At 48.8% G+C, this 26,076-nt stretch overlaps 1 protein-coding gene across 1 annotated transcript in view; it reads left to right on the top strand.

The window, feature by feature from the left end:
* Positions 1 to 25,802, top strand: part of LOC117968884 (unconventional myosin-Ie-like) — a 50,015-nt gene extending 24,213 nt beyond the window's left edge. Inside the window, exons 18-27 of the mRNA XM_059006036.1 lie at positions 1,055 to 1,199; positions 1,919 to 2,033; positions 7,637 to 7,806; positions 8,148 to 8,293; positions 9,106 to 9,252; positions 10,300 to 10,457; positions 20,991 to 21,059; positions 21,338 to 21,545; positions 23,157 to 23,332; positions 24,235 to 25,802. Of these exons, the coding sequence (XP_058862019.1) occupies positions 1,055 to 1,199; positions 1,919 to 2,033; positions 7,637 to 7,806; positions 8,148 to 8,293; positions 9,106 to 9,252; positions 10,300 to 10,457; positions 20,991 to 21,059; positions 21,338 to 21,545; positions 23,157 to 23,332; positions 24,235 to 24,311 (1,411 nt within the window). The 3' untranslated portion in view covers positions 24,312 to 25,802. The remainder of the gene's footprint in view (positions 1 to 1,054; positions 1,200 to 1,918; positions 2,034 to 7,636; positions 7,807 to 8,147; positions 8,294 to 9,105; positions 9,253 to 10,299; positions 10,458 to 20,990; positions 21,060 to 21,337; positions 21,546 to 23,156; positions 23,333 to 24,234) is intronic.
* Positions 25,803 to 26,076: the final 274 nt, after the last annotated feature.

The following is a 26,076-nucleotide window of genomic DNA, read 5'->3' as shown; positions in this document are numbered from 1 at the left end:
GATCTACTATACAGGGCATCGCTGTGATTGAAGACAGGGAGGATGTGATCTACTATACAGGGCATCGCTGTGATTGAAGACAGGGAGGATGTGATCTACTATACAGGGCATCGCTGTGATTGAAGACAGGGAGGATGTGATCTACTATACAGGGCATCGCTGTGATTGAAGACAGGGAGGATGTGATATACTATACAGGGCATCACTGTGATTGAAGACAGGGGGAGGGTGTGATCTACTATACAGGGCATCGCTGTGATTGAAGACAGGGGGAGGGTGTGATCTACTATACAGGGCATCGCTGTGATTGAAGACAGGGGGAGGGTGTGATCTACTATACAGGGCATCGCTGTGATTGAAGACAGGGAGGATGTGATCTACTATACAGGGCATCGCTGTGATTGAAGACAGGGAGGATGTGATATACTATACAGGGCATCGCTGTGATTGAAGACAGGGGGAGGGTGTGATCTACTATACAGGGCATCGCTGTGATTGAAGACAGGGAGGATGTGATCTACTATACAGGGCATCGCTGTGATTGAAGACAGGGAGGATGTGATCTACTATACAGGGCATCGCTGTGATTGAAGACAGGGGGAGGGTGTGATCTACTATACAGGGCATCGCTGTGATTGAAGACAGGGAGGATGTGATATACTATACAGGGCATCGCTGTGATTGAAGTTCTGCGCTGGTGATGACCTCATAATCGAAAGGAAAGGAAAAAAACAAACATGTACGATAAAAACAACCAAACAAAACCATTAACGCTAGATGCTTTCGAAAGACAGATTTGGCTGGAAAACCTGGGGGGAGTTGCCTAAAAGTCACATGCTATCCTATTAAATGTTGCCTCAAGTTCACGTCAATTTGTATAATTTGTTTTAGAAAAATCTGTATTTTAATATGTTGCGGTAAAGGTGTTGCGGTAGATTTAAGACTACACCGCTGTTCTGGCCACTCTGTGAACTAATCCCTGAGCGCTGTGTGTGTGTGTGTATTGATCTGAGCGCTGTGTGTGTGTGTATTGATCTGTGTTTGCACTGTGCAGGTATGCGATCCTGACCCGTGAGACCTGGCCGGAGTGGCGCGGGGATGAGAAGCAGGGCGTCCTGCACCTGCTGCGATCCGTCCACATGGACAGTGACCAGTTCCAGCTTGGCAAGAGCAAGGTGTTCATCAAGGCCCCCGAGTCGGTGAGTGAGCAGAGAGCAGGGCTGCCCTGAGGCCTTTAACAGGGTCACTCGCGCAGGCCCTCGAGTCGGTGAGTGAGCAGAGAGCAGGGCTGCCCTGAGGCCTTTAACAAGGTCACTCGCGCAGGCCCTCGAGTCGGTGAGTGAGCAGAGAGCAGGGCTGCCCTGAGGCCTTTAACAGGGTCACTCGCGCAGGCCTCAGAGTCTGTGAGTGAGCAGAGAGCGGGGCTGCCCTGAGGCCTTTAACAAGGTCACTCGCACGGCCTCCGAGTCGGTATAAACCTTTCAAGTTAAAATGAGACACAAACATAACTTAAATCAAATCCCTGCTGTGTTCATTTCTAGTAATAGAGCTGAACGGACCGACTATTCTTCTCAAGCTCTCCACAATCAGGTGAGGGTCGCTGGTGTTGATTGAACAATTTACCATTCGGAGTGAAACAAGTGAAGAAACAGCTGCTTGGGTTTGTGTGGATCACTTCTATGAAAAGCAGCGATCATCACCAACCCAAACAGCTGTAAATTAGACCAACGGCACCTCCCCTGACTTTCAGCCCCTGATTTCTGTGGAGGGATCAATCTGAATAATGATTTTGTGCAGCTCTACTTGGCAACTTGAACAGTGTTTTTCTCCTTCTGAAGTAAATGAGTGATTTGCTGTGTGCAGTATCTGCCACTCTGTGTCCTCCCTGACCCAGTGCTGTCTCCTGGTCTCTCCGCAGCTCTTCCTGCTGGAGGAGATGCGCGAGAGGAAGTACAACGGCTACGCCCGGGTCATCCAGAAGGCCTGGCGCAAACACACGGCCGTACGAAAATACATCCTCATGAGAGAGGAAGGTGAGTGTGTGTGTGTGTGTGTGTGTGTGTGTGTGACAGCAGCACCCTGCAGGAACAATCAGGGGGAGTGTGCGTGACAGCAGGAACAATCAGGGGGAGTGTGCGTGACAGCAGGAACAAACAGGGGGAGTGTGTGTGACAGCAGGAACAAACAGGGGGAGTGTGCGTGACAGCAGGAACAAACAGGGGGAGTGTGCGTGACAGCAGGAACAAACGGGGAGTGTGTCTGACAGCAGGAACAATCGGGGGGAGTGTGCGTGACAGCAGGAACAATCAGGGGGAGTGTGCGTGACAGCAGGAACAATCAGGGGGAGTGTGCGTGACAGCAGGAACAAACAGGGGGAGTGTGCGTGACAGCAGGAACAATCGGGGAGTGTGCGTGACAGCAGGAACAATCAGGGGGAGTGTGCGTGACAGCAGGAACAAACAGGGGGAGTGTGCGTGACAGCAGGAACAAACAGGGGGAGTGTGTGTGACAGCAGGAACAATCAGGGGGAGTGTGCGTGACAGCAGGAACAATCAGGGGGAGTGTGCGTGACAGCAGGAACAATCAGGGGGAGTGTGCGTGACAGCAGGAACAATCAGGGGGAGTGTGCGTGACAGCAGGAACAATCAGGGGGAGTGTGCGTGACAGCAGGAACAATCAGGGGGAGTGTGCGTGACAGCAGGAACAAACAGGGGGAGTGTGCGTGACAGCAGGAACAAACAGGGGGAGTGTGCGTGACAGCAGGAACAAACGGGGAGTGTGCGTGACAGCAGGAACAAACAGGGGGAGTGTGTGTGACAGCAGGAACAATCAGGGGGAGTGTGCGTGACAGCAGGAACAATCAGGGGGAGTGTGCGTGACAGCAGGAACAATCAGGGGGAGTGTGCGTGACAGCAGGAACAAACAGGGGGAGTGTGCGTGACAGCAGGAACAAACAGGGGGAGTGTGTGTGACAGCAGGAACAATCAGGGGGAGTGTGCGTGACAGCAGGAACAATCAGGGGGAGTGTGCGTGACGGCAGCACCCTGCAGGAACAATCAGGGGGAGTGTGCGTGACGGCAGGAACAAACAGGGGGAGTGTGCGTGACAGCAGGAACAAACAGGGGGAGTGTGCGTGACAGCAGGAACAAACAGGGGGAGTGTGCGTGACGGCAGGAACAATCAGGGGGAGTGTGCGTGACAGCAGGAACAATCAGGGGGAGTGTGTGTGACGGCAGGAACAATCAGGGGGAGTGTGCGTGACGGCAGGAACAATCAGGGGGAGTGTGCGTGACGGCAGGAACAATCAGGGGGAGTGTGCGTGACAGCAGGAACAATCAGGGGGAGTGTGCGTGACAGCAGGAACAATCAGGGGGAGTGTGCGTGACAGCAGGAACAATCAGGGGGAGTGTGCGTGACAGCAGGAACAAACAGGGGGAGTGTGTGTGACAGCAGGAACAATCAGGGGGAGTGTGCGTGACGGCAGCACCCTGCAGGAACAATCAGGGGGAGTGTGCGTGACAGCAGGAACAATCAGGGGGAGTGTGCGTGACGGCAGCACCCTGCAGGAACAATCAGGGGGAGTGTGCGTGACAGCAGGAACAATCAGGGGGAGTGTGCGTGACGGCAGGAACAATCAGGGGGAGTGTGTGTGACAGCAGGAACAATCAGGGGGAGTGTGCGTGACAGCAGGAACAATCAGGGGGAGTGTGCGTGACGGCAGCACCCTGCAGGAACAATCAGGGGGAGTGTGCGTGACAGCAGGAACAAACAGGGGGAGTGTGCGTGACGGCAGGAACAAACAGGGGGAGTGTGCGTGACAGCAGGAACAAACAGGGGGAGTGTGTGTGACAGCAGGAACAAACAGGGGGAGTGTGTGTGACAGCAGGAACAATCAGGGGGAGTGTGCGTGACGGCAGCACCCTGCAGGAACAATCAGGGGGAGTGTACGTGACAGCAGGAACAAACAGGGGGAGTGTGCGTGACGGCAGGAACAAACAGGGGGAGTGTGCGTGACAGCAGGAACAAACAGGGGGAGTGTGTGTGACAGCAGGAACAAACAGGGGGAGTGTGCGTGACAGCAGGAACAATCAGGGGGAGTGTGCGTGACAGCAGGAACAATCAGGGGGAGTGTGCGTGACGGCAGGAACAATCAGGGGGAGTGTGCGTGACGGCAGGAACAATCAGGGGGAGTGTGCGTGACAGCAGGAACAATCAGGGGGAGTGTGCGTGACAGCAGGAACAATCAGGGGGAGTGTGCGTGACAGCAGGAACAATCAGGGGGAGTGTGCGTGACAGCAGGAACAAACAGGGGGAGTGTGCGTGACAGCAGGAACAAACGGGGAGTGTGCGTGACAGCAGGAACAAACAGGGGGAGTGTGTGTGACAGCAGGAACAATCAGGGGGAGTGTGCGTGACAGCAGGAACAATCAGGGGGAGTGTGCGTGACAGCAGGAACAATCAGGGGGAGTGTGCGTGACAGCAGGAACAAACAGGGGGAGTGTGCGTGACAGCAGGAACAAACAGGGGGAGTGTGTGTGACAGCAGGAACAATCAGGGGGAGTGTGCGTGACAGCAGGAACAATCAGGGGGAGTGTGCGTGACGGCAGCACCCTGCAGGAACAATCAGGGGGAGTGTGCGTGACAGCAGGAACAAACAGGGGGAGTGTGCGTGACGGCAGGAACAAACAGGGGGAGTGTGCGTGACAGCAGGAACAAACAGGGGGAGTGTGTGTGACAGCAGGAACAATCAGGGGGAGTGTGCGTGACGGCAGGAACAATCAGGGGGAGTGTGCGTGACGGCAGGAACAATCAGGGGGAGTGTGCGTGACAGCAGGAACAAACAGGGGGAGTGTGCGTGACAGCAGGAACAATCGGGGAGTGTGCGTGACAGCAGGAACAATCAGGGGGAGTGTGTGTGACAGCAGGAACAAACAGGGGGAGTGTGCGTGACAGCAGGAACAAACAGGGGGAGTGTGTGTGACAGCAGGAACAATCAGGGGGAGTGTGCGTGACAGCAGGAACAATCAGGGGGAGTGTGCGTGACAGCAGGAACAATCAGGGGGAGTGTGCGTGACAGCAGGAACAATCAGGGGGAGTGTGCGTGACAGCAGGAACAATCAGGGGGAGTGTGCGTGACAGCAGGAACAATCAGGGGGAGTGTGCGTGACAGCAGGAACAAACAGGGGGAGTGTGCGTGACAGCAGGAACAAACGGGGAGTGTGCGTGACAGCAGGAACAAACAGGGGGAGTGTGTGTGACAGCAGGAACAATCAGGGGGAGTGTGCGTGACAGCAGGAACAAACAGGGGAAGTGTGCGTGACAGCAGGAACAAACGGGGAGTGTGCGTGACAGCAGGAACAAACAGGGGGAGTGTGTGTGACAGCAGGAACAATCAGGGGGAGTGTGCGTGACAGCAGGAACAATCAGGGGGAGTGTGCGTGACAGCAGGAACAATCAGGGGGAGTGTGCGTGACAGCAGGAACAAACAGGGGGAGTGTGCGTGACAGCAGGAACAAACAGGGGGAGTGTGTGTGACAGCAGGAACAATCAGGGGGAGTGTGCGTGACAGCAGGAACAATCAGGGGGAGTGTGCGTGACGGCAGCACCCTGCAGGAACAATCAGGGGGAGTGTGCGTGACAGCAGGAACAAACAGGGGGAGTGTGCGTGACGGCAGGAACAAACAGGGGGAGTGTGCGTGACAGCAGGAACAAACAGGGGGAGTGTGTGTGACAGCAGGAACAAACAGGGGGAGTGTGCGTGACGGCAGGAACAATCAGGGGGAGTGTGCGTGACAGCAGGAACAATCAGGGGGAGTGTGTGTGACGGCAGGAACAATCAGGGGGAGTGTGCGTGACGGCAGGAACAATCAGGGGGAGTGTGCGTGACGGCAGGAACAATCAGGGGGAGTGTGCGTGACAGCAGGAACAATCAGGGGGAGTGTGCGTGACAGCAGGAACAAACAGGGGGAGTGTGTGTGACAGCAGGAACAATCAGGGGGAGTGTGCGTGACGGCAGCACCCTGCAGGAACAATCAGGGGGAGTGTGCGTGACAGCAGGAACAATCAGGGGGAGTGTGCGTGACGGCAGCACCCTGCAGGAACAATCAGGGGGAGTGTGCGTGACAGCAGGAACAATCAGGGGGAGTGTGCGTGACGGCAGGAACAAACGGGGAGTGTGTGTGACAGCAGGAACAATCAGGGGGAGTGTGCGTGACAGCAGGAACAATCAGGGGGAGTGTGCGTGACAGCAGGAACAAACAGGGGGAGTGTGCGTGACGGCAGGAACAATCAGGGGGAGTGTGTGTGACAGCAGGAACAATCAGGGGGAGTGTGCGTGACGGCAGCACCCTGCAGGAACAATCAGGGGGAGTGTGCGTGACAGCAGGAACAAACAGGGGGAGTGTGCGTGACAGCAGGAACAATCAGGGGGAGTGTGTGTGACAGCAGGAACAATCTGGGGGAGTGTGCGTGACAGCAGGAACAATCAGGGGGAGTGTGCCTGACGGCAGGAACAAACAGGGGGAGTGTGCGTGACAGCAGGAACAATCAGTGGGAGTGTGCGTGACAGCAGGAACAATCAGGGGGAGTGTGCGTGACAGCAGGAACAATCAGGGGGAGTGTGCGTGACAGCAGGAACAATCAGGGGGAGTGTGTGTGACGGCAGCACCCTGCAGGAACAAACAGGGGGAGTGTGCGTGACGGCAGCACCCTGCAGGAACAAACAGAATGTGTAAAGTGGTGATTAGTATCACACTAGACATGGCTGGCCTTTCTCCTCCAGGGGGCGGTAGCTCACATTCGCTACGGAGCTCCTGGGTGTAAAGAGGCGACTGGTTTGGGGATCGGAGGAGCCCGCTGACCTTCAGCTCTCCTGAGCTGCTGTGGGAAATTTTTAGAAATACCACAAGAATCTTCAATGACAAATGTTTTGACTGCAAGTCATTGTGATTGTGTAGAAATGAATTTTGGTTCACGTTCTTGTATCCCTTGGTAATGCGGTCTCTGTGTAATATTCAGGGATGTGCGGATGCTGATTTTACACACATTAGACATTATTGTGTAGGTGTCATTGTGTAGGTGTATAAGGGGTCAGGCGTAGTTTATAGCATGTCACGTAGGAAAGGGACAGAAAGAAGTGTAATAGAACATTCAAACTGTAGCATTGTGCAGGTGGGAGAGATTTCAGTGAACAGGACCCCTCATTCACTTCTATACAATGTCTAAATACGTGCAAAATCAGCATCTGCAAGTAAAGCATGGGGGAGACCACATCATCCAGGGATATAAGGGACTCAAAACTCATTTCAACACCTGAAGGCATTGAGAAACGACTTGGCAATTAATTCTATAGAGTTTCTTTGAGGCTAACACTGGTGGAGCTTCACAAACTGATTATTTGATTATTCAGATTGAGCTCTCCACAGAAATCAGGTGCTGACAATCAGGTGAGAGGCATTTCTGTTGATCGGGCTGATTCACCATTCAAAATTAGACAAGTGAAAAGACAGATGCTGGGGTTTGTGACGATCGCTGCTTTTCTTACTCTGTGGAGAACAGCGATCCACACAAACCCATGGTTAGGAGCCTGTGTTTTGGCTCAGCAGTGACGGTCACTCTCCTCTCGCCTCTGTCCCAGCCTCGGATATCCTGCTCCACAAGAAGGAGCGCCGGAGGAACAGCATCAACCGCAACTTCATGGGAGACTACATCGGCACGGAGCACCGTCCCGAGCTGAGGCAGTTTGTGGGGCGCCGGGAGCGCATCGACTTCGCAGACGTGGTGGTGAAATACGACCGCCGCTTCAGGGTGAGGGGGTGTGTGTGACATAAGACCCATTGCATAGCTGGTCAAGCACATATTAAAACCCAGAACAGGCGAAACTGCTCTGCAATAGGAGTCTTATTTCCATACCAGTCAGATGTCATTTAGACATTTGGTTTCCTTTGCATACTTTTTCATCTAGTCATTTATAAATTCTGTTCTGTGAACACATTGAAGCCTGGTTCTTGCCAATGAGTACATTTGAAGCTCTAGTGATTCGTATTGAGAGAAGTGTCCTGGTTTCACAGAGCTGGGAGAGTCTGAGGGATGTGGTATGTCGTGATCTGAACAACGTGTCTGTATCTGTCTGTTTCTCCTCTCCACAGCCTGTGAAGCGTGACCTCCTGCTGACCCCAAAGTTCCTGTACATGATTGGTCGAGAGAAAGTGAAGCAGGGTCCGGAGAAAGGGCTGATCAAGGAGGTTCTGAAGAGGCAGATCGAGGTGGAGAAGATCCAGTCTGTCTCACTCAGGTACACTGGGAGAACTGGGGGACCACAGCGGAATGCAGGAGAGAGGGATATTCTCAAAGCTATTGACTTCATATCACCATTTGAGTTATTTTCTAAGATCAATATTGGAGTTGGACATTAGTTCTGATTTGTTAACTTTATTGGGTGTGTTTTTATGTCTGAAGAAGCAGAGCTAATGACAGTTTGGACTGAATAGCACGATTGTGTTTTAATAGATGTTTAAAGCATCATTCAGAAAGCTGGCTTGTGTATCAAGAGTCCTCTTGCTCTTACTTGTGTGTTTAAAGCTTACATAGATTTTCTCAAGCAGCTCTCAATTAGTGTTTTATAATGCATCAAGATACTAGAAATGTTAAAGATTGTTGAAGTGTATGTTTTCAGGTGAGCGTTTACTAAACTCTGCTGTTGATGGTTTTTAGTGAACGGTTTGGTTGATCCCCACAGCCCTTGCTTGTCCTTTACTAGCCCAGGTTGAAGGTGTGCTTTATTGGAAGCACTGTTTTCTTGGGCAGATAACTTGGGTCAACGTTGGATCCAGTTTAGGAAGTTTCTAAACTAAGGTTCATGAGGCAGGACTGCCCCTACACACAGTACATCATGAAGGACCCTCAATCAAGCAGGCATAATCATCAATACAAAGTCAAGGATTACATTCTCTGTGTTCTGGGGGTTTGTCCTGATCTACTGTAAGTTGATGAGCAATGTATTGGATGCACCAAAGTGCCACCGGGTAACACAACTGTGAGCCTGTCAACCAATCAGCCATGCCGTTTCTTAAAAGCCATTTTGACTGTCACCCCCCCCCCCCCCAGCACCTTGCAGGATGACTTCTTCATCATTCATGAGCAGCAGTACGACAGCCTCCTCGAGTCGAGCTTCAAGACAGAGCTGCTGAGTCTGCTGTACAAGCGCTATGAGGAGAGGAGCCAGCGCAAACTGCCACTCAAATTCAACAACCTGTGAGTGCCGCTGCAGAGTCCTGCTCGCTCTGTCACTGTCCGGCTCTGTCACTGTCCGGCTCTGTCACTGTCCAGCTCTGTCACTGTCCGGCTCTGTCACTGCTCACACTGTCGCTGTCCAGCTCTGTCACTGCTCACACTGTCGCTGTCCAGCTCTGTCACTGCTCACACTGTCGCTGTCCAGCTCTGTCACTGCTCACACTGTCACTGTCCAGCTCTGTCACTGCTCACACTGTCACTGTCCAGCTCTGTCACTGCTCACACTGTCACTGTACAGCTCTGTCACTGCTCACACTGTCACTGTCCAGCTCTGTCACTGTCCAGCTCTGTCACTGCTCAGCTCTGTCACTGCTCACACTGTCACTGATCACACTGTCACTGCACAGCTCTGTCACTGCTCAGTCACTGCTCACAGTCACTGTCCAGCTCTGTCACTGCTCACACTGTCACTGTACAGCCCTGTCACTGTACATCTGTCACTGTACAGCTCCGTCACTGTTCACACTGTCACTGTACAGCTCCGTCACTGCTCGCACTGTCACTGTACAGCTCTGTCACTGTACAGCTATGTCACTGTACAGCTCTGTCACTGTATATCTGTCACTGCTCACACTGTCACTGTACAGCTCCGTCACTGCTCACACTGTCACTGTACAGCTCTGTCACTGCTCACACTGTCACTGTACAGCTCTGTCACTGTACAGCATTGTCACTGTACAGCTCTCACTGCTCACACTGTCACTGTACAGCTCTGTCATTGTACTGCTCACACTGTCACTGTACAGCTGTCACTGTATAGCTCTGTCACTGCTCACACTGTCACTGTACAGCTCTGTCACTGTACATCTCTGTCACTGCTCACAGAGATATCAGATTATTGGGGTTTGTGATGGAATATGTCCATCCTGTACTTGTGTAATCCTTCTCATCATGCAGATGTCTTTTGAACGGGGTATATGTTACTAGCATGCTTGTTTTATATAAATGACATGCCTAGGTAATTAAAGCACCGCCTCTCCCTCGCTCCCCCACTCTCCTCTCCTCCAGGCTAGAGTTCAAGGTGAAGAAGGGGGGCTGGGGTCCCTGGGGGTCCGCAGGGTCCAGGCAGATTCAGTTCCAGCTGGGCAGCACCGACCAGGCCTTCCTGAAACCCAGCAGCAAGGTCCTGAGTGTGAGCATCGGAGCAGGACTGCCAAAGAGCTCCAGTGAGTTTCCCTCTCTCCTCTCTATACACACAGCGCAGTGCATACTGAACCATTGTGTGTGTTACAGGACTCTCACACTGCCCTATACACACAGTGCATACTGTACCATCGTGTGTGTTACAGGACTTTCACACTGCTCTATACACACAGTGCATACTGTACCATCGTGTGTGTTACAGGACTCTCACACTGCGCTCTATACACACAGTGCATACTGAACCATCGTGTGTGTTACAGGACTCTCACACTGCTCTCTATACACACAGTGCATACTGTACCATCGTGTGTGTTACAGGACTCTCACACTGCTCTCTATACACACAGTGCATACTGTACCATCGTGTGTGTTACAGGACTCTCACACTGCTCTCTATACACACAGTGCATACTGTACCATCGTGTGTGTTACAGGACTCTCATTTGCACTGCTCTCTATACACACAGTGCATACTGTACCATCGTGTGTGTTACAGGACTCTCGCACTGCTCTCTATACACACAGTGCATACTGAACCATCGTGTGTGTTACAGGACTCTCATTCACACTGCTCTCTATACACACAGTGCATACTGTACCATCGTGTGTGTTACAGGACTCTCATTCACACTGCTCTCTATACACACAGTGCATACTGTACCATCGTGTTGTTTACAGGACTCTCGCACTGCTCTCTATACACACAGTGGATACTGTACCATCGTGTGTGTTACAGGACTCTCGCACTGCTCTCTATACACACAGTGCATACTGTACCATCGTGTGTGTTACAGGACTCTCATTTGCACTGCTCTCTATACACACAGTGCATACTGTAGCATCGTGTGTGTTACAGGACTCTCATTCGCACTGCTCTCTATACACACAGTGCATACTGTACCATCGTGTGTGTTACAGGACTCTCGCACTGCTCACTATACACACAGTGCATACTGTACCATCGTGTGTGTTACAGGACTCTCGCACTGCTCTCTATACACACAGTGCATGCTGTACCATCGTGTGTGTTACAGGACTCTCGCACTGCTCTATACACACAGTGCATACTGTACCATCGTGTGTGTTACAGGACTCTCATTCACACTGCTCTCTATACACACAGTGCATACTGTACCATCGTGTGTGTTACAGGACTCTCACACTGCTCTCTATACACACAGTGCATACTGTACCATCGTGTGTGTTACAGGACTCTCGCACTGCTCTCTATACACACAGTGCATACTGTACCATCGTGTGTGTTACAGGACTCTCATTCACACTGCTCTATACACACAGTGCATACTGAACCATCGTGTGTGTTACAGGACTCTCATTCGCACTGCTCTCTATACACACAGTGCATACTGTACCATCGTGTGTGTTACAGGACTCTCATTCGCACTGCTCTCTATACACACAGTGCATACTGTACCATCGTGTGTGTTACAGGACTCTCATTCGCACTGCTCTCTATACACACAGTGCATACTGTACCATCGTGTGTGTTACAGGACTCTCGCACTGCTCTCTATACACACAGTGCATACTGTACCATCGTGTGTGTTACAGGACTCTCGCACTGCTCTCTATACACACAGTGCATACTGTACCATCGTGTTGTTTACAGGACTCTCGCACTGCTCTCTATACACACAGTGCATACTGTACCATCGTGTGTGTTACAGGACTCTCGCACTGCTCTCTATACACACAGTGCATACTGTACCATCGTGTGTGTTACAGGACTCTCGCACTGCTCTCTATACACACAGTGCATACTGTACCATCGTGTGTGTTACAGGACTCTCGCACTGCTCTCTATACACACAGTGCATACTGTACCATCGTGTGTGTTACAGGACTCTCGCACTGCTCTCTATACACACAGTGCATACTGTACCATCGTGTGTGTTACAGGACTCTCGCACTGCTCTCTATACACACAGTGCACACTGTACCATCGTGTGTGTTACAGGACTCTCGCACTGCTCTCTATACACACAGTGCATACTGTACCATCGTGTGTGTTACAGGACTCTCGCACTGCTCTCTATACACACAGTGCATACTGTACCATCGTGTTGTTTACAGGACTCTCGCACTGCTCTCTATACACACAGTGCATACTGTACCATCGTGTGTGTTACAGGACTCTCGCACTGCTCTCTATACACACAGTGCATACTGTACCATCGTGTGTGTTACAGGACTCTCGCACTGCTCTCTATACACACAGTGCATACTGTACCATCGTGTGTGTTACAGGACTCTCGCACTGCTCTCTATACACACAGTGCATACTGTACCATCGTGTGTGTTACAGGACTCTCGCACTGCTCTCTATACACACAGTGCATACTGTACCATCGTGTGTGTTACAGGACTCTCATTTGCACTGCTCTCTATACACACAGTGCATACTGTACCATCGTGTGTGTTACAGGACTCTCATTTGCACTGCTCTCTATACACACAGTGCATACTGTACCATCGTGTGTGTTACAGGACTCTCATTCGCACTGCTCTCTATACACACAGTGCATACTGTACCATCGTGTGTGTTACAGGACTCTCATTCGCACTGCTCTCTATACACACAGTGCATACTGTACCATCGTGTGTGTTACAGGACTCTCATTTGCACTGCTCTCTATACACACAGTGCATACTGTACCATCGTGTGTGTTAGAGGACTCTCATTCGCACTGCTCTCTATACACACAGTGCATACTGTACCATCGTGTGTGTTACAGGACTCTCACACTGCCCTATACACACAGTGCATACTGTACCATCGTGTGTGTTACAGGACTCTCATACTGCTCTATACACACAGTGCATACTGTACCATCGTGTTGTTTACAGGACTCTCGCACTGCTCTCTATACACACAGTGCATACTGTACCATCGTGTGTGTTACAGGACTCTCGCACTGCTCTCTATACACACAGTGCATACTGTACCATCGTGTGTGTTACAGGACTCTCGCACTGCTCTCTATACACACAGTGCATACTGTACCATCGTGTTGTTTACAGGACTCTCGCACTGCTCTCTATACACACAGTGCATACTGTACCATCGTGTGTGTTACAGGACTCTCGCACTGCTCTCTATACACACAGTGCATACTGTACCATCGTGTGTGTTACAGGACTCTCGCACTGCTCTCTATACACACAGTGCATACTGTACCATCGTGTGTGTTACAGGACTCTCGCACTGCTCTCTATACACACAGTGCATACTGTACCATCGTGTGTGTTACAGGACTCTCGCACTGCTCTCTATACACACAGTGCATACTGTACCATCGTGTGTGTTACAGGACTCTCGCACTGCTCTCTATACACACAGTGCACACTGTACCATCGTGTGTGTTACAGGACTCTCGCACTGCTCTCTATACACACAGTGCATACTGTACCATCGTGTGTGTTACAGGACTCTCGCACTGCTCTCTATACACACAGTGCATACTGTACCATCGTGTTGTTTACAGGACTCTCGCACTGCTCTCTATACACACAGTGCATACTGTACCATCGTGTGTGTTACAGGACTCTCGCACTGCTCTCTATACACACAGTGCATACTGTACCATCGTGTGTGTTACAGGACTCTCGCACTGCTCTCTATACACACAGTGCATACTGTACCATCGTGTGTGTTACAGGACTCTCGCACTGCTCTCTATACACACAGTGCATACTGTACCATCGTGTTGTTTACAGGACTCTCGCACTGCTCTCTATACACACAGTGCATACTGTACCATCGTGTGTGTTACAGGACTCTCATTTGCACTGCTCTCTATACACACAGTGCATACTGTACCATCGTGTGTGTTACAGGACTCTCATTTGCACTGCTCTCTATACACACAGTGCATACTGTACCATCGTGTGTGTTACAGGACTCTCATTCGCACTGCTCTCTATACACACAGTGCATACTGTACCATCGTGTGTGTTACAGGACTCTCATTCGCACTGCTCTCTATACACACAGTGCATACTGTACCATCGTGTGTGTTACAGGACTCTCATTTGCACTGCTCTCTATACACACAGTGCATACTGTACCATCGTGTGTGTTAGAGGACTCTCATTCGCACTGCTCTCTATACACACAGTGCATACTGTACCATCGTGTGTGTTACAGGACTCTCACACTGCCCTATACACACAGTGCATACTGTACCATCGTGTGTGTTACAGGACTCTCATACTGCTCTATACACACAGTGCATACTGTACCATCGTGTGTGTTACAGGACTCATTCACACTGCTCTCTATACACACAGTGCATACTGTACCATCGTGTGTGTTACAGGACTCTCACACTGCCCTATACACACAGTGCATACTGTACCATCGTTTGTGTTACAGGACTCTCATTCGCACTGCTCTCTATACACACAGTGCATACTGTACCATCGTGTGTGTTACAGGACTCTCATACTGCTCTATACACACAGTGCATACTGTACCATCGTGTGTGTTACAGGACTCTCATACTGCTCTATACACACAGTGCATACTGTACCATCGTGTGTGTTACAGGACTCTCATACTGCTCTATACACACAGTGCATACTGTACCATCGTGTGTGTTACAGGACTCATTCACACTGCTCTCTATACACACAGTGCATACTGTACCATCGTGTGTGTTACAGGACTCTCGCACTGCTCTCTATACACACAGTGGATACTGTACCATCGTGTGTGTTACAGGACTCTCGCACTGCTCTCTATACACACAGTGCATACTGTACCATCGTGTGTGTTACAGGACTCTCATTCGCACTGCTCTCTATACACACAGTGCATACTGTACCATCGTGTGTGTTACAGGACTCTCATTCGCACTGCTCTCTATACACACAGTGCATACTGTACCATCGTGTGTGTTACAGGACTCTCGCACTGCTCTCTATACACACAGTGCATACTGTACCATCGTGTGTGTTACAGGACTCTCATTCGCACTGCTCTCTATACACACAGTGCATACTGTACCATCGTGTGTGTTACAGGACTCTCATTCGCACTGCTCTCTACACACAGTGCATACTGTACCATCGTGTGTGTTACAGGACTCTCATTCGCACTGCTCTCTATACACACAGTGCATACTGTACCATCGTGTGTTTACAGGACTCTCATTCGCACTGCTCTCTATACACACAGTGCATACTGTACCATCGTGTGTGTTACAGGACTCTCATTCACACTGCTCTCTATACACACAGTGCATACTGTACCATCGTGTGTGTTACAGGACTCTCGCACTGCTCTCTATACACACAGTGCATACTGTACCATCGTGTGTGTTACAGGACTCTCGCACTGCTCTCTATACACACAGTGCATACTGTACCATCGTGTGTGTTACAGGACTCGCACTGCTCTCTATACACACAGTGCATACTGTACCATCGTGTGTGTTACAGGACTCTCATTTGCACTGCTCTCTATACACACAGTGCATACTGTACCATCGTGTGTGTTACAGGACTCTCATTCGCACTGCTCTCTATACACACAGTGCATACTGTACCATCGTGTGTGTTACAGGACTCATTCGCACTGCTCTCTATACACACAGTGCATACTGTACCATCGTGTGTGTTACAGGACTCTCATTTGCACTGCTCTCTATACACACAGTGCATACTGTACCATCGTGTGTGTTACAGGACTCTCATTCGCACTGCTCTCTATACACACAGTGCATACTGTACCATCGTGTGTGTTACAGGACTCTCATTTGCACTGCTCTCTATACACACAGTGCATACTGTACCATCGTGTGTGTCACAGGACTCTCATTTGCACTGCTCTCTATACACACAGTGCATACTGTACCATCGTGTGTGTTACAGGACTCTCGCACTGCTCTCTATACACACAGTGCATACTGTACCATCGTGTGCGTTACAGGACTCTCGCACTGCTCTCTATACACACAGTGCATACTGTACCATCGTGTGTGTTACAGGACTCTCATACTGCTCTATACACACAGTGCATACTGTACCATCGTGTGTGTTACAGGACTCTCATACTGCTCTATACACACAGTGCATACTGTACCATCGTGTGTGTTACAGGACTCTCATTTGCACTGCTCTCTATACACACAGTGCATACTGTACCATCGTGTGTGTTACAGGACTCATTCACACTGCTCTCTATACACACAGTGCATACTGTACCATCGTGTGTGTTACAGGACTCTCGCACTGCTCTCTATACACACAGTGCATACTGTACCATCGTGTGCGTTACAGGACTCTCGCACTGCTCTCTATACACACAGTGTGTACTGTACCATCGTGTGCGTTACAGGACTCTCATTCACACTGCTCTCTATACACACAGTGCATACTGTACCATCGTGTGTGTTACAGGACTCTCATTCGCACTGCTCTCTATACACACAGTGCATACTGTACCATCGTGTGTATTACAGGACTCTCGCACTGCTCTCTATACACACAGTGCATACTGTACCATCGTGTGTGTTACAGGACTCTCATTCGCACTGCTCTCTATACACACAGTGCATACTGTACCATCGTGTGTGTTACAGGACTCTCATACTGCTCTATACACACAGTGCATACTGTACCATCGTGTGTGTTACAGGACTCTCATACTGCTCTATACACACAGTGCATACTGTACCATCGTGTGTGTTACAGGACTCTTTCACACTGCTCTCTATACACACAGTGCATACTGTACCATCGTGTGTGTTACAGGACTGTCATTCACACTGCTCTCTATACACACAGTGCATACTGTACCATCGTGTTGTTTACAGGACTCTTGCACTGCTCTCTATACACACAGTGCATACTGTACCATCGTGTGTGTTACAGGACTCTCGCACTGCTCTCTATACACACAGTGCATACTGTACCATTGTGTGTGTTACAGGACTCTCATTCACACTGCTCTCTATACACACAGTGCATACTGTACCATCGTGTGTGTTACAGGACTCTCGCACTGCTCTCTATACACACAGTGCATACTGTACCATCGTGTGTGTTACAGGACTCTCGCACTGCTCTCTATACACACAGTGCATACTGTACCATCGTGTGTGTTACAGGACTCTCACACTGCTCTCTATACACACAGTGCATACTGTACCATCGTGTGTGTTACAGGACTCTCATTCGCACTGCTCTCTATACACACAGTGCATACTGTACCATCGTGTGTGTTACAGGACTCTCATTCGCACTGCTCTCTATACACACAGTGCATACTGTACCATCGTGTGTGTTACAGGACTCTCATTCGCACTGCTCTCTATACACACAGTGCATACTGTACCATCGTGTGTGTTACAGGACTCTCATTCGCACTGCTCTCTATACACACAGTGCATACTGTACCATCGTGTGTGTTACAGGACTCTCATTCGCACTGCTCTCTATACACACAGTGCATACTGTACCATCGTGTGTGTTACAGGACTGTCATTCACACTGCTCTCTATACACACAGTGCATACTGTACCATCGTGTGTGTTACAGGACTCTCGCACTGCTCTCTATACACACAGTGCATACTGTACCATCGTGTGTATTACAGGACTCTCGCACTGCTCTCTATACACACAGTGCATACTGTACCATCGTGTGTGTTACAGGACTCTCACACTGCTCTCTATACACACAGTGCATACTGTACCATCGTGTGTGTTACAGGACTCTTTCACACTGCTCTCTATACACACAGTGCATACTGTACCATCGTGTGTGTTACAGGACTCTCACACTGCTCTCTATACACACAGTGCATACTGTACCATCGTGTGTGTTACAGGACTCTCACACTGCTCTCTATACACACAATGCATACTGTACCATCGTGTGTATTACAGGACTCTCGCACTGCTCTCTATACACACAGTGCATACTGTACCATCGTGTGTGTTACAGGACTCTCATTCGCACTGCTCTCTATACACACTGCATACTGTACCATCGTGTGTGTTACAGGACTCTCATACTGCTCTATACACACAGTGCATACTGTACCATCGTGTGTGTTACAGGACTCTCATACTGCTCTATACACACAGTGCATACTGTACCATCGTGTGTGTTACAGGACTCTTTCACACTGCTCTCTATACACACAGTGCATGCTGTACCATCGTGTGTGTTACAGGACTGTCATTCACACTGCTCTCTATACACACAGTGCATACTGTACCATCGTGTTGTTTACAGGACTCTTGCACTGCTCTCTATACACACAGTGCATACTGTACCATCGTGTGTGTTACAGGACTCTCGCACTGCTCTCTATACACACAGTGCATACTGTACCATCGTGTGTGTTACAGGACTCTCATTCACACTGCTCTCTATACACACAGTGCATACTGTACCATCGTGTGTGTTACAGGACTCTCGCACTGCTCTCTATACACACAGTGCATACTGTACCATCGTGTGTGTTACAGGACTCTCGCACTGCTCTCTATACACACAGTGCATACTGTACCATCGTGTGTGTTACAGGACTCTCATTCGCACTGCTCTCTATACACACAGTGCATACTGTACCATCGTGTGTGTTACAGGACTCTCATTCGCACTGCTCTCTATACACACAGTGCATACTGTACCATCGTGTGTGTTACAGGACTCTCATTCGCACTGCTCTCTATACACACAGTGCATACTGTACCATCGTGTGTGTTACAGGACTCTCATTCGCACTGCTCTCTATACACACAGTGCATACTGTACCATCGTGTGTGTTACAGGACTGTCATTCACACTGCTCTCTATACACACAGTGCATACTGTACCATCGTGTGTGTTACAGGACTCTCGCACTGCTCTCTATACACACAGTGCATACTGTACCATCGTGTGTATTACAGGACTCTCGCACTGCTCTCTATACACACAGTGCATACTGTACCATCGTGTGTGTTACAGGACTCTCACACTGCTCTATACACACAGTGCATACTGTACCATCGTGTGTGTTACAGGACTCTTTCACACTGCTCTCTATACACACAGTGCATACTGTACCATCGTGTGTGTTACAGGACTCTCACACTGCTCTCTATACACACAGTGCATACTGTACCATCGTGTGTGTTACAGGACTCTCACACTGCTCTCTATACACACAATGCATACTGTACCATCGTGTGTGTTACAGGACTCTCACACTGCTCTCTATACACACAGTGCATACTGTACCATCGTGTGTGTTACAGGACTCTCACACTGCTCTCTACACACAGTGCATACTGTACCATCGTGTGTGTTACAGGACTCTCACACTGCTCTCTATACACACAGTGCATACTGTACCATCGTGTGTGTTACAGGACTCTCACACTGCTCTATACACACAGTGCATACTGTACCATCGTGTGTGTTACAGGACTGTCATTCACACTGCTCTCTATACACACAGTGCATACTGTACCATCGTGTGTGTTACAGGACTCTCGCACTGCTCTCTATACACACAGTGCATACTGTACCATCGTGTGTATTACAGGACTCTCGCACTGCTCTCTATACACACAGTGCATACTGTACCATCGTGTGTGTTACAGGACTCTCACACTGCTCTATACACACAGTGCATACTGTACCATCGTGTGTGTTACAGGACTCTTTCACACTGCTCTCTATACACACAGTGCATACTGTACCATCGTGTGTGTTACAGGACTCTCGCACTGCTCTCTATACACACAGTGCATACTGTACCATCGTGTGTGTTACAGGACTCTCACACTGCCCTATACACACAGTGCATACTGTACCATCGTGTGTGTTACAGGACTCTCATTCACACTGCTCTATACACACAGTGCATACTGTACCATCGTGTGTGTTACAGGACCATTCAGAGTAAAGAAACCGCTGCTGGGGTTTGTGTGGATCGCTGTTCTCCACAGTCTAAGAAAAGCAGCGATCCTCACAAACCCAAGCAGCTGTTTCTTCACTCCTTTCACTCTGAATGGTAAATTCATCAATCAACACCACTGACCCTCCTCTGACTGTCAGCCCGACTTCCGTGGAGAGCCCCATTCCAATCATGTGTTTGTGCAGCACCACAATCTGAGGAATATGGAACGCTCTGAACTGTGTAGAGCGTTCCATATTCCTCAGATTGTGTGCAGGCTCTCTGACACACACATACACACACACACACACATACAGATGCTGTGCATTTCCACAGTTGTGTTTGCTGCATGTTTTATCATTCATTCACCAAGCTCTCATTCACCATCCACACCTATTAAACACTCTGTAGTGCTAGGAAGCTTCATAATTTCAATGACAAACGTTTCCATTAGAAGTCTTTCTCAATGTCTTCAATAAACACTAAAATAAACGTCATACAATGACAAACATTTTGACAAAGTCTTTCTCATTAAGACGTTGAAACATTTGAATTCATGGATTTTCCTGTAGTATTTCTGAGCTCTCATTCCCACTGTGACAGGAGTTCTGTGTGCTAATTCACTTCTGCGTTTCAGGACCGACAAGGAAAGACAAGAGAAAAAGTGGCCACTTTGGAGATCGGCAGTCAAACTCGAGGGACTCAGGTGAGCACTGTGCCCTTGTTTTATTAACTCAGAACTCAGGTCAGCACTGCCATTGTTTTATTAAGGGTTGTAGACTTACAACCTTTAATAAAAAAAATAAATAAATAAAAATTGTAGACTGCTTGCAATTGTGCTGCTCCCATAGCTCTATAGTGCTGCAGGGATCACATGTCACATGTCGTCTCTAATTCAGGGCGATGCCAATCCAATCGTGTAAATGGGTCCTGTTAAAGTGTCCAGGCAGGTTGCTCAGGGTCTCTCTCCCCCTGATTGGACAGGTGCACCCAGGAACGGGGCTGCGAGGCAGGGGCAGCCTGGCCACAGCAGAGCCCAGGCTGCCGGCAGACTGTCCACCCTCCTCCGCCAGGCCAGCGTGGTCCAGCCCACCCTCCCCAGACAGGGAGCCAGCCTCCGCCCACGAGACCCCCGCCCCGGCCCCCAGGTCAACATGGACTTCATGAGCGTGCCGGACCAGGGCGTCGCCGGGTAAGACCTCCTTCCTGGGGGGGTGTGTGTGTGGTGTGTGTCTCTTTTTTGTCTGTGTGTGTCTCTGTTTCTGTGTGTATGTGTGTATCTCTCTGTATCCGTTTGTCTGTGTGTGTGCGTGTATCTCTGTGTCTGTGTGTTGTGTGTGCCTCTGTTTCTGTGTGTGTCTCTTTGTGTGCGTGCATCTCTGTCTGTTTGTTACGGTGTGTTTTTCTATGTGTGTATCTCTGTGTCTGTGTTTCTGTGTGTGTGCGTGTATCTCTGTCTGTTTGTTTTGTCTGTATGTGTGCCTCTTTCTGTGTGTGTGTTTGTATGCGTATATGTCTGTGTGTGTGTTGTGTGCAGAGTTGTAATGACTCGAATCAATGACTCGACGTGGAATCGTCGCAATTTTTCGTGACTCAGGTCCCAATTTTGGTGACTCGTTACAACTCTGGTTGTGTGTGTGTGTTTTGGCCGTGGTCAGTCAGCAGTAACCAGCGGTCCTGTTTCAAGCCGTCCTCTCAGGGGAATGATGGCGGGTAGCGGGAGATCGTGAGTCTGACCTGCCTGTGTTGGTGGTCTGTAGTTTTGCTCTTCTTGCTGTGCATCATTTTCTTTCTATCATTTTTAAATATCTTAAAGGTTGAACCAGGATCTCCTCCATGCTCATGTGTGGGGGTTTTGCTGTTTGATTCGTTGTCTGTGTGTCTGTCTTGTGGGAGGGTTTCACACAGTTTGATTTCTCAGTGTGTGTTTTCTTCAGGTCTTTAGTTAATAAATTTGTGACATTGCCCTACCAGCATCCTCTCCCTGCATTTTAAAGCATTGTACATTTTCACATAAATAATTTTTTATAAATTTAAAATCGCCAATTATTTTTTCTCATTTTATCCCCAATTTGGAAAGCCCAATTTATTTATTTTAATTTCAACCCGGCTCACCGCTGCCACCCCTGCGCTGACTCGGGAGGGACGAAGACGGACACATGCAGTCACCTCAGAGCTACAGCGTTGGAGGACCACGCAGCTCTCTGCAACTGGTGCGCGGTGAGCCGAGGACACCCTGGCCGACCTAAGCCCTCCCCACCCGGGTGCTGCTTGACCAATTGTGCGCCGCCCCCTGAGAACTCCCGTCCACAGACGGCAGTGGAATAGCCTGGACCCGAACCAGCGCCCTCCAGGCTGTAGGGCGCATCCTGCACTCCACGCGGAGCGCCTTTACCGGATGTACCTTTACATATTTAAACAGAAAGGGTTTCTATTGAACAAATGCATTTTTACAGTGAGTCTGGAGAACAGAAGTTTAAGGTAAAAATTGTAAAGAAACACAAACTTGATAGTTTTACCGTGGCATTCTGATTGCGTGTTTTGAAGATCAGTTAACAGGGATCGCTGCATCTCGTTTTGAAGATCCGCTAACAGGGATCGCTGCGTCTCGTTTTGAAGGTCCGCTAACAGGGATCGCTGCGTCTCGTTTTGAAGGTCCGCTAACAGGGATCGCTGCGTCTCGTTTTGAAGATCCGCTAACAGGGATCGCTGCGTCTTGTTTTGAAGGTCCGCTAACAGGGATCGCTGCGTCTCGTTTTGAAGATCCGCTAACAGGGATCGCTGCTTCTCGTTTCTGTTTCAGGCTCCAGCGCCGGCGGTCCACAGAATCGAAGCCGGTGCCGGGGGGAGGTCGATCGAAACCTGTCCCCAAAACCAGGCCCAGGACCCCCCAGTGCCAGGCGCTGTACGCATACGACGCGCAGGACACTGACGAGCTCAGCTTCAACGCGGACGATGTCATCGAGATCGTGACTGAAGGTAAACACTGTGAAACGACAAGGGCTGTGAGACGAGGACTCTGCCTACAAGCAGCAGACAAAACTGAAACATTCAGTGTGGAGTTCCTTCACCTTCAGTACCAAAGTGTAGATCTGCAGAAAGGAACTGGTCTATTGACAGAGTATTACTATTGTGTGTATCAAATCATACAGGGATGGAAATAAGACTCCTACAAAGCCGATTCACCTATTTCAGGTTTTACAACCAGCTTGATTACCCACAGTGTGTATAAGCTCACGTATGTCTTATTAAACTCACAGTAAAACCAGGAATGGATCAAACTGCAATGCAGCATGAGTCTTCTTCCCATCCCTGTCACATGTAGGCCCACTTGTGCAGTTTTTCTCATTTTGAGGTAACTTTCTTACTTTGCATCAGTCTTTTAACAATATCGTCTTTGAATATTCATCGCATTTCATAATGCTGAACAGCATACTGAAGACTGAAGCTGTCTGAAGATGGTGCTCACATTGGATGTGAAGTTAGGATCTTCCAATGAGCACAATTACACTTGTGAGCCTGCATGGGATTTGATACTCATGGGGGGGGGGGGGGAATAAATCGGAATTGTTTTACAACATGACGGCATTCATTGCACCATTTCAATGACACGCTTTCTTCTTTGTTAATAACCTTCCCATGAATCACATTCACAATCAGCAGTCATACTAATAGTTCCACAATACTGTTTCATATAGATTACTATACTGCAGTCCTAGAAATGAGGGGTTAAGTAGCAGTAGCTGCAGTTAGAACATGTGGTTACGACTCTTAAAACTATTTCAATGTGTGTCCCGGTTTGGTCTTTGGAAATCTGGTCCCCCTCGGGTTTCGTTTTGTAAATCCTTAAACTAAACTGACTGAAACTCCTCCTTCTCCAGATTCCTCAGGCTGGTGGTTCGGACGACTCCGAGGAAAGGAGGGCATGTTCCCAGGGAACTACGTGAAGAAGATCTAAACGGTGTTCACACAGCGCCCCCTTAGAACCATGGAACAGGACGGGGTCTGGAACCATGGAACAGGAAGGGGTCTGGAACCATGGAACAGGAAGGGGTCTGGAACCATGGAACAGGAAGGGGTCTGGAACCATGGAACAGGAAGGGATCTGGAACCATGGAACAGGAAGGGATCTGGACGCTGTGTTGCAATCAAGTCCAACCCAAGTGCTTTATCCTCAGTGTTTCTTTTGTCTCAGTATAAGATTTCTTCCAACAGTACTGTATGTATAGCCCTTAGTAACTATGTTGTCATTTAATGAGATAAAGATATATCCATGCTAAGCTGTGGAAACTTGGCTCGTATCCAGGCTAGCAATCTGTGTTTAACCCTTTCAGTCCTGAATTATCATTTTGAAATTAAGTTATATAATTAAAAAAGGAACTCCTTTATTGAGTATACATGAGAACATTATAAAACATTTCTACACAACCTCAGACTGGGACCTAGGAGTCTTGTGAGGTTCCAACATGATTTCCAATGGCGTAACATGTACGCTGCCAAGACAGGACAGTGAGGTCCTGCCAGGACTGAAAGGGTTAAGAGTTTGACTGGAGAAATGCCACGCCTGGTTTGATCAGTACGGATATTGAATGGAACTTGTGATTTTGTGTGTTTTTTTGTTTGTTTGTTTTTAATGATTTAATCAGCACAACAGTGCCACCGATGGCCAAAGTATGAAGCCCCAGTTTCTTAGTAGGAGTATTAACTTGGTATAAACAGTGACACCAGTGGCTAAGGGTTGTAACTGCGTCTAGTGTTCCGAAGTCAAACCTTCCATGTGAACAGCCTGTTAGAATTGAATTAGTATTATAGCACTGTAGAAATACTTATGAAACAAAGATGCTTTTTTAACAGATGAAAAGGCTTTTAAAATTAACATACAGCTGTGGCCAAATGTTTTGCATCACCTAGAATTTTAGTATTGATACAATAAAAAACCAAAACATAATTTGGATATTGTGTAAACCTACAAAATGTGAGAAACTACAAAATGATATCGCAAGTGTCTACGGGAAGCCATAATAGTAGTATAGTATTTCATGTTAGAGTTTGAAATGTCAATTTTTGTCACGTTTTCTGTTAAATACTGCAAAGCGGTGTGTAATTCAATATGTTAACGTAACATTATTCAGCAGGTTTCATTCGACTCTATGAAGCAACATGTGTTAATTCTATTGGGCGATGCAGACGTTTTGGCCAGAGCTGTATATAATGTGTATTTTTAACACCAGGCATGTTAATAGTGTATTTTAGTTTTTTAGTTTCTTGCCTGTTCACAGTTAGCTGTCAGAAGTGTAAAGGAAGCAGTCCTTCAGTCCAGGAATGATGACATTGTGGGTAAAAAGGAATCCAGATTCAGGGCAGGATTTCAGTCTTGATGATCTCAGGAGGGTTGCTGTGTAATTATTATTCAAGAGCCTTTTTATTCAATAAATACATTTAAATACAATTTGACCCAAGGGTTTTTTTCTCAATTTGTATGTATTTATTTTTACTGAGTTAAACTGCTACCTATGAAAGATGTCAGTATGTGTAGTGTGTGTCTCGGTGTCTGTGTGTGTGTGTCTCAGTGTCTCGGTGTGTGTGTGTGTGTGTCTCGGTGTCTCGGTCTGTCTGTGTGTGTCTCAGTGTGTGTGTAAACAAAAGAAAGATCCTTCCATCTAATTGTGTTGGAGATTGTTTGTCCCCAGTTTGAAATGTCTTGCTGCTGCACCCCTCTGTAC

Source organism: Acipenser ruthenus, chromosome 32 (genome assembly GCF_902713425.1).
Source record: "Acipenser ruthenus chromosome 32, fAciRut3.2 maternal haplotype, whole genome shotgun sequence".
Classification (NCBI taxonomy): Eukaryota; Metazoa; Chordata; class Actinopteri; order Acipenseriformes; family Acipenseridae; genus Acipenser; species Acipenser ruthenus.
Note: the sequence above shows the minus strand (reverse complement) of the source record. Positions and strands in the feature narration are given on the sequence as shown.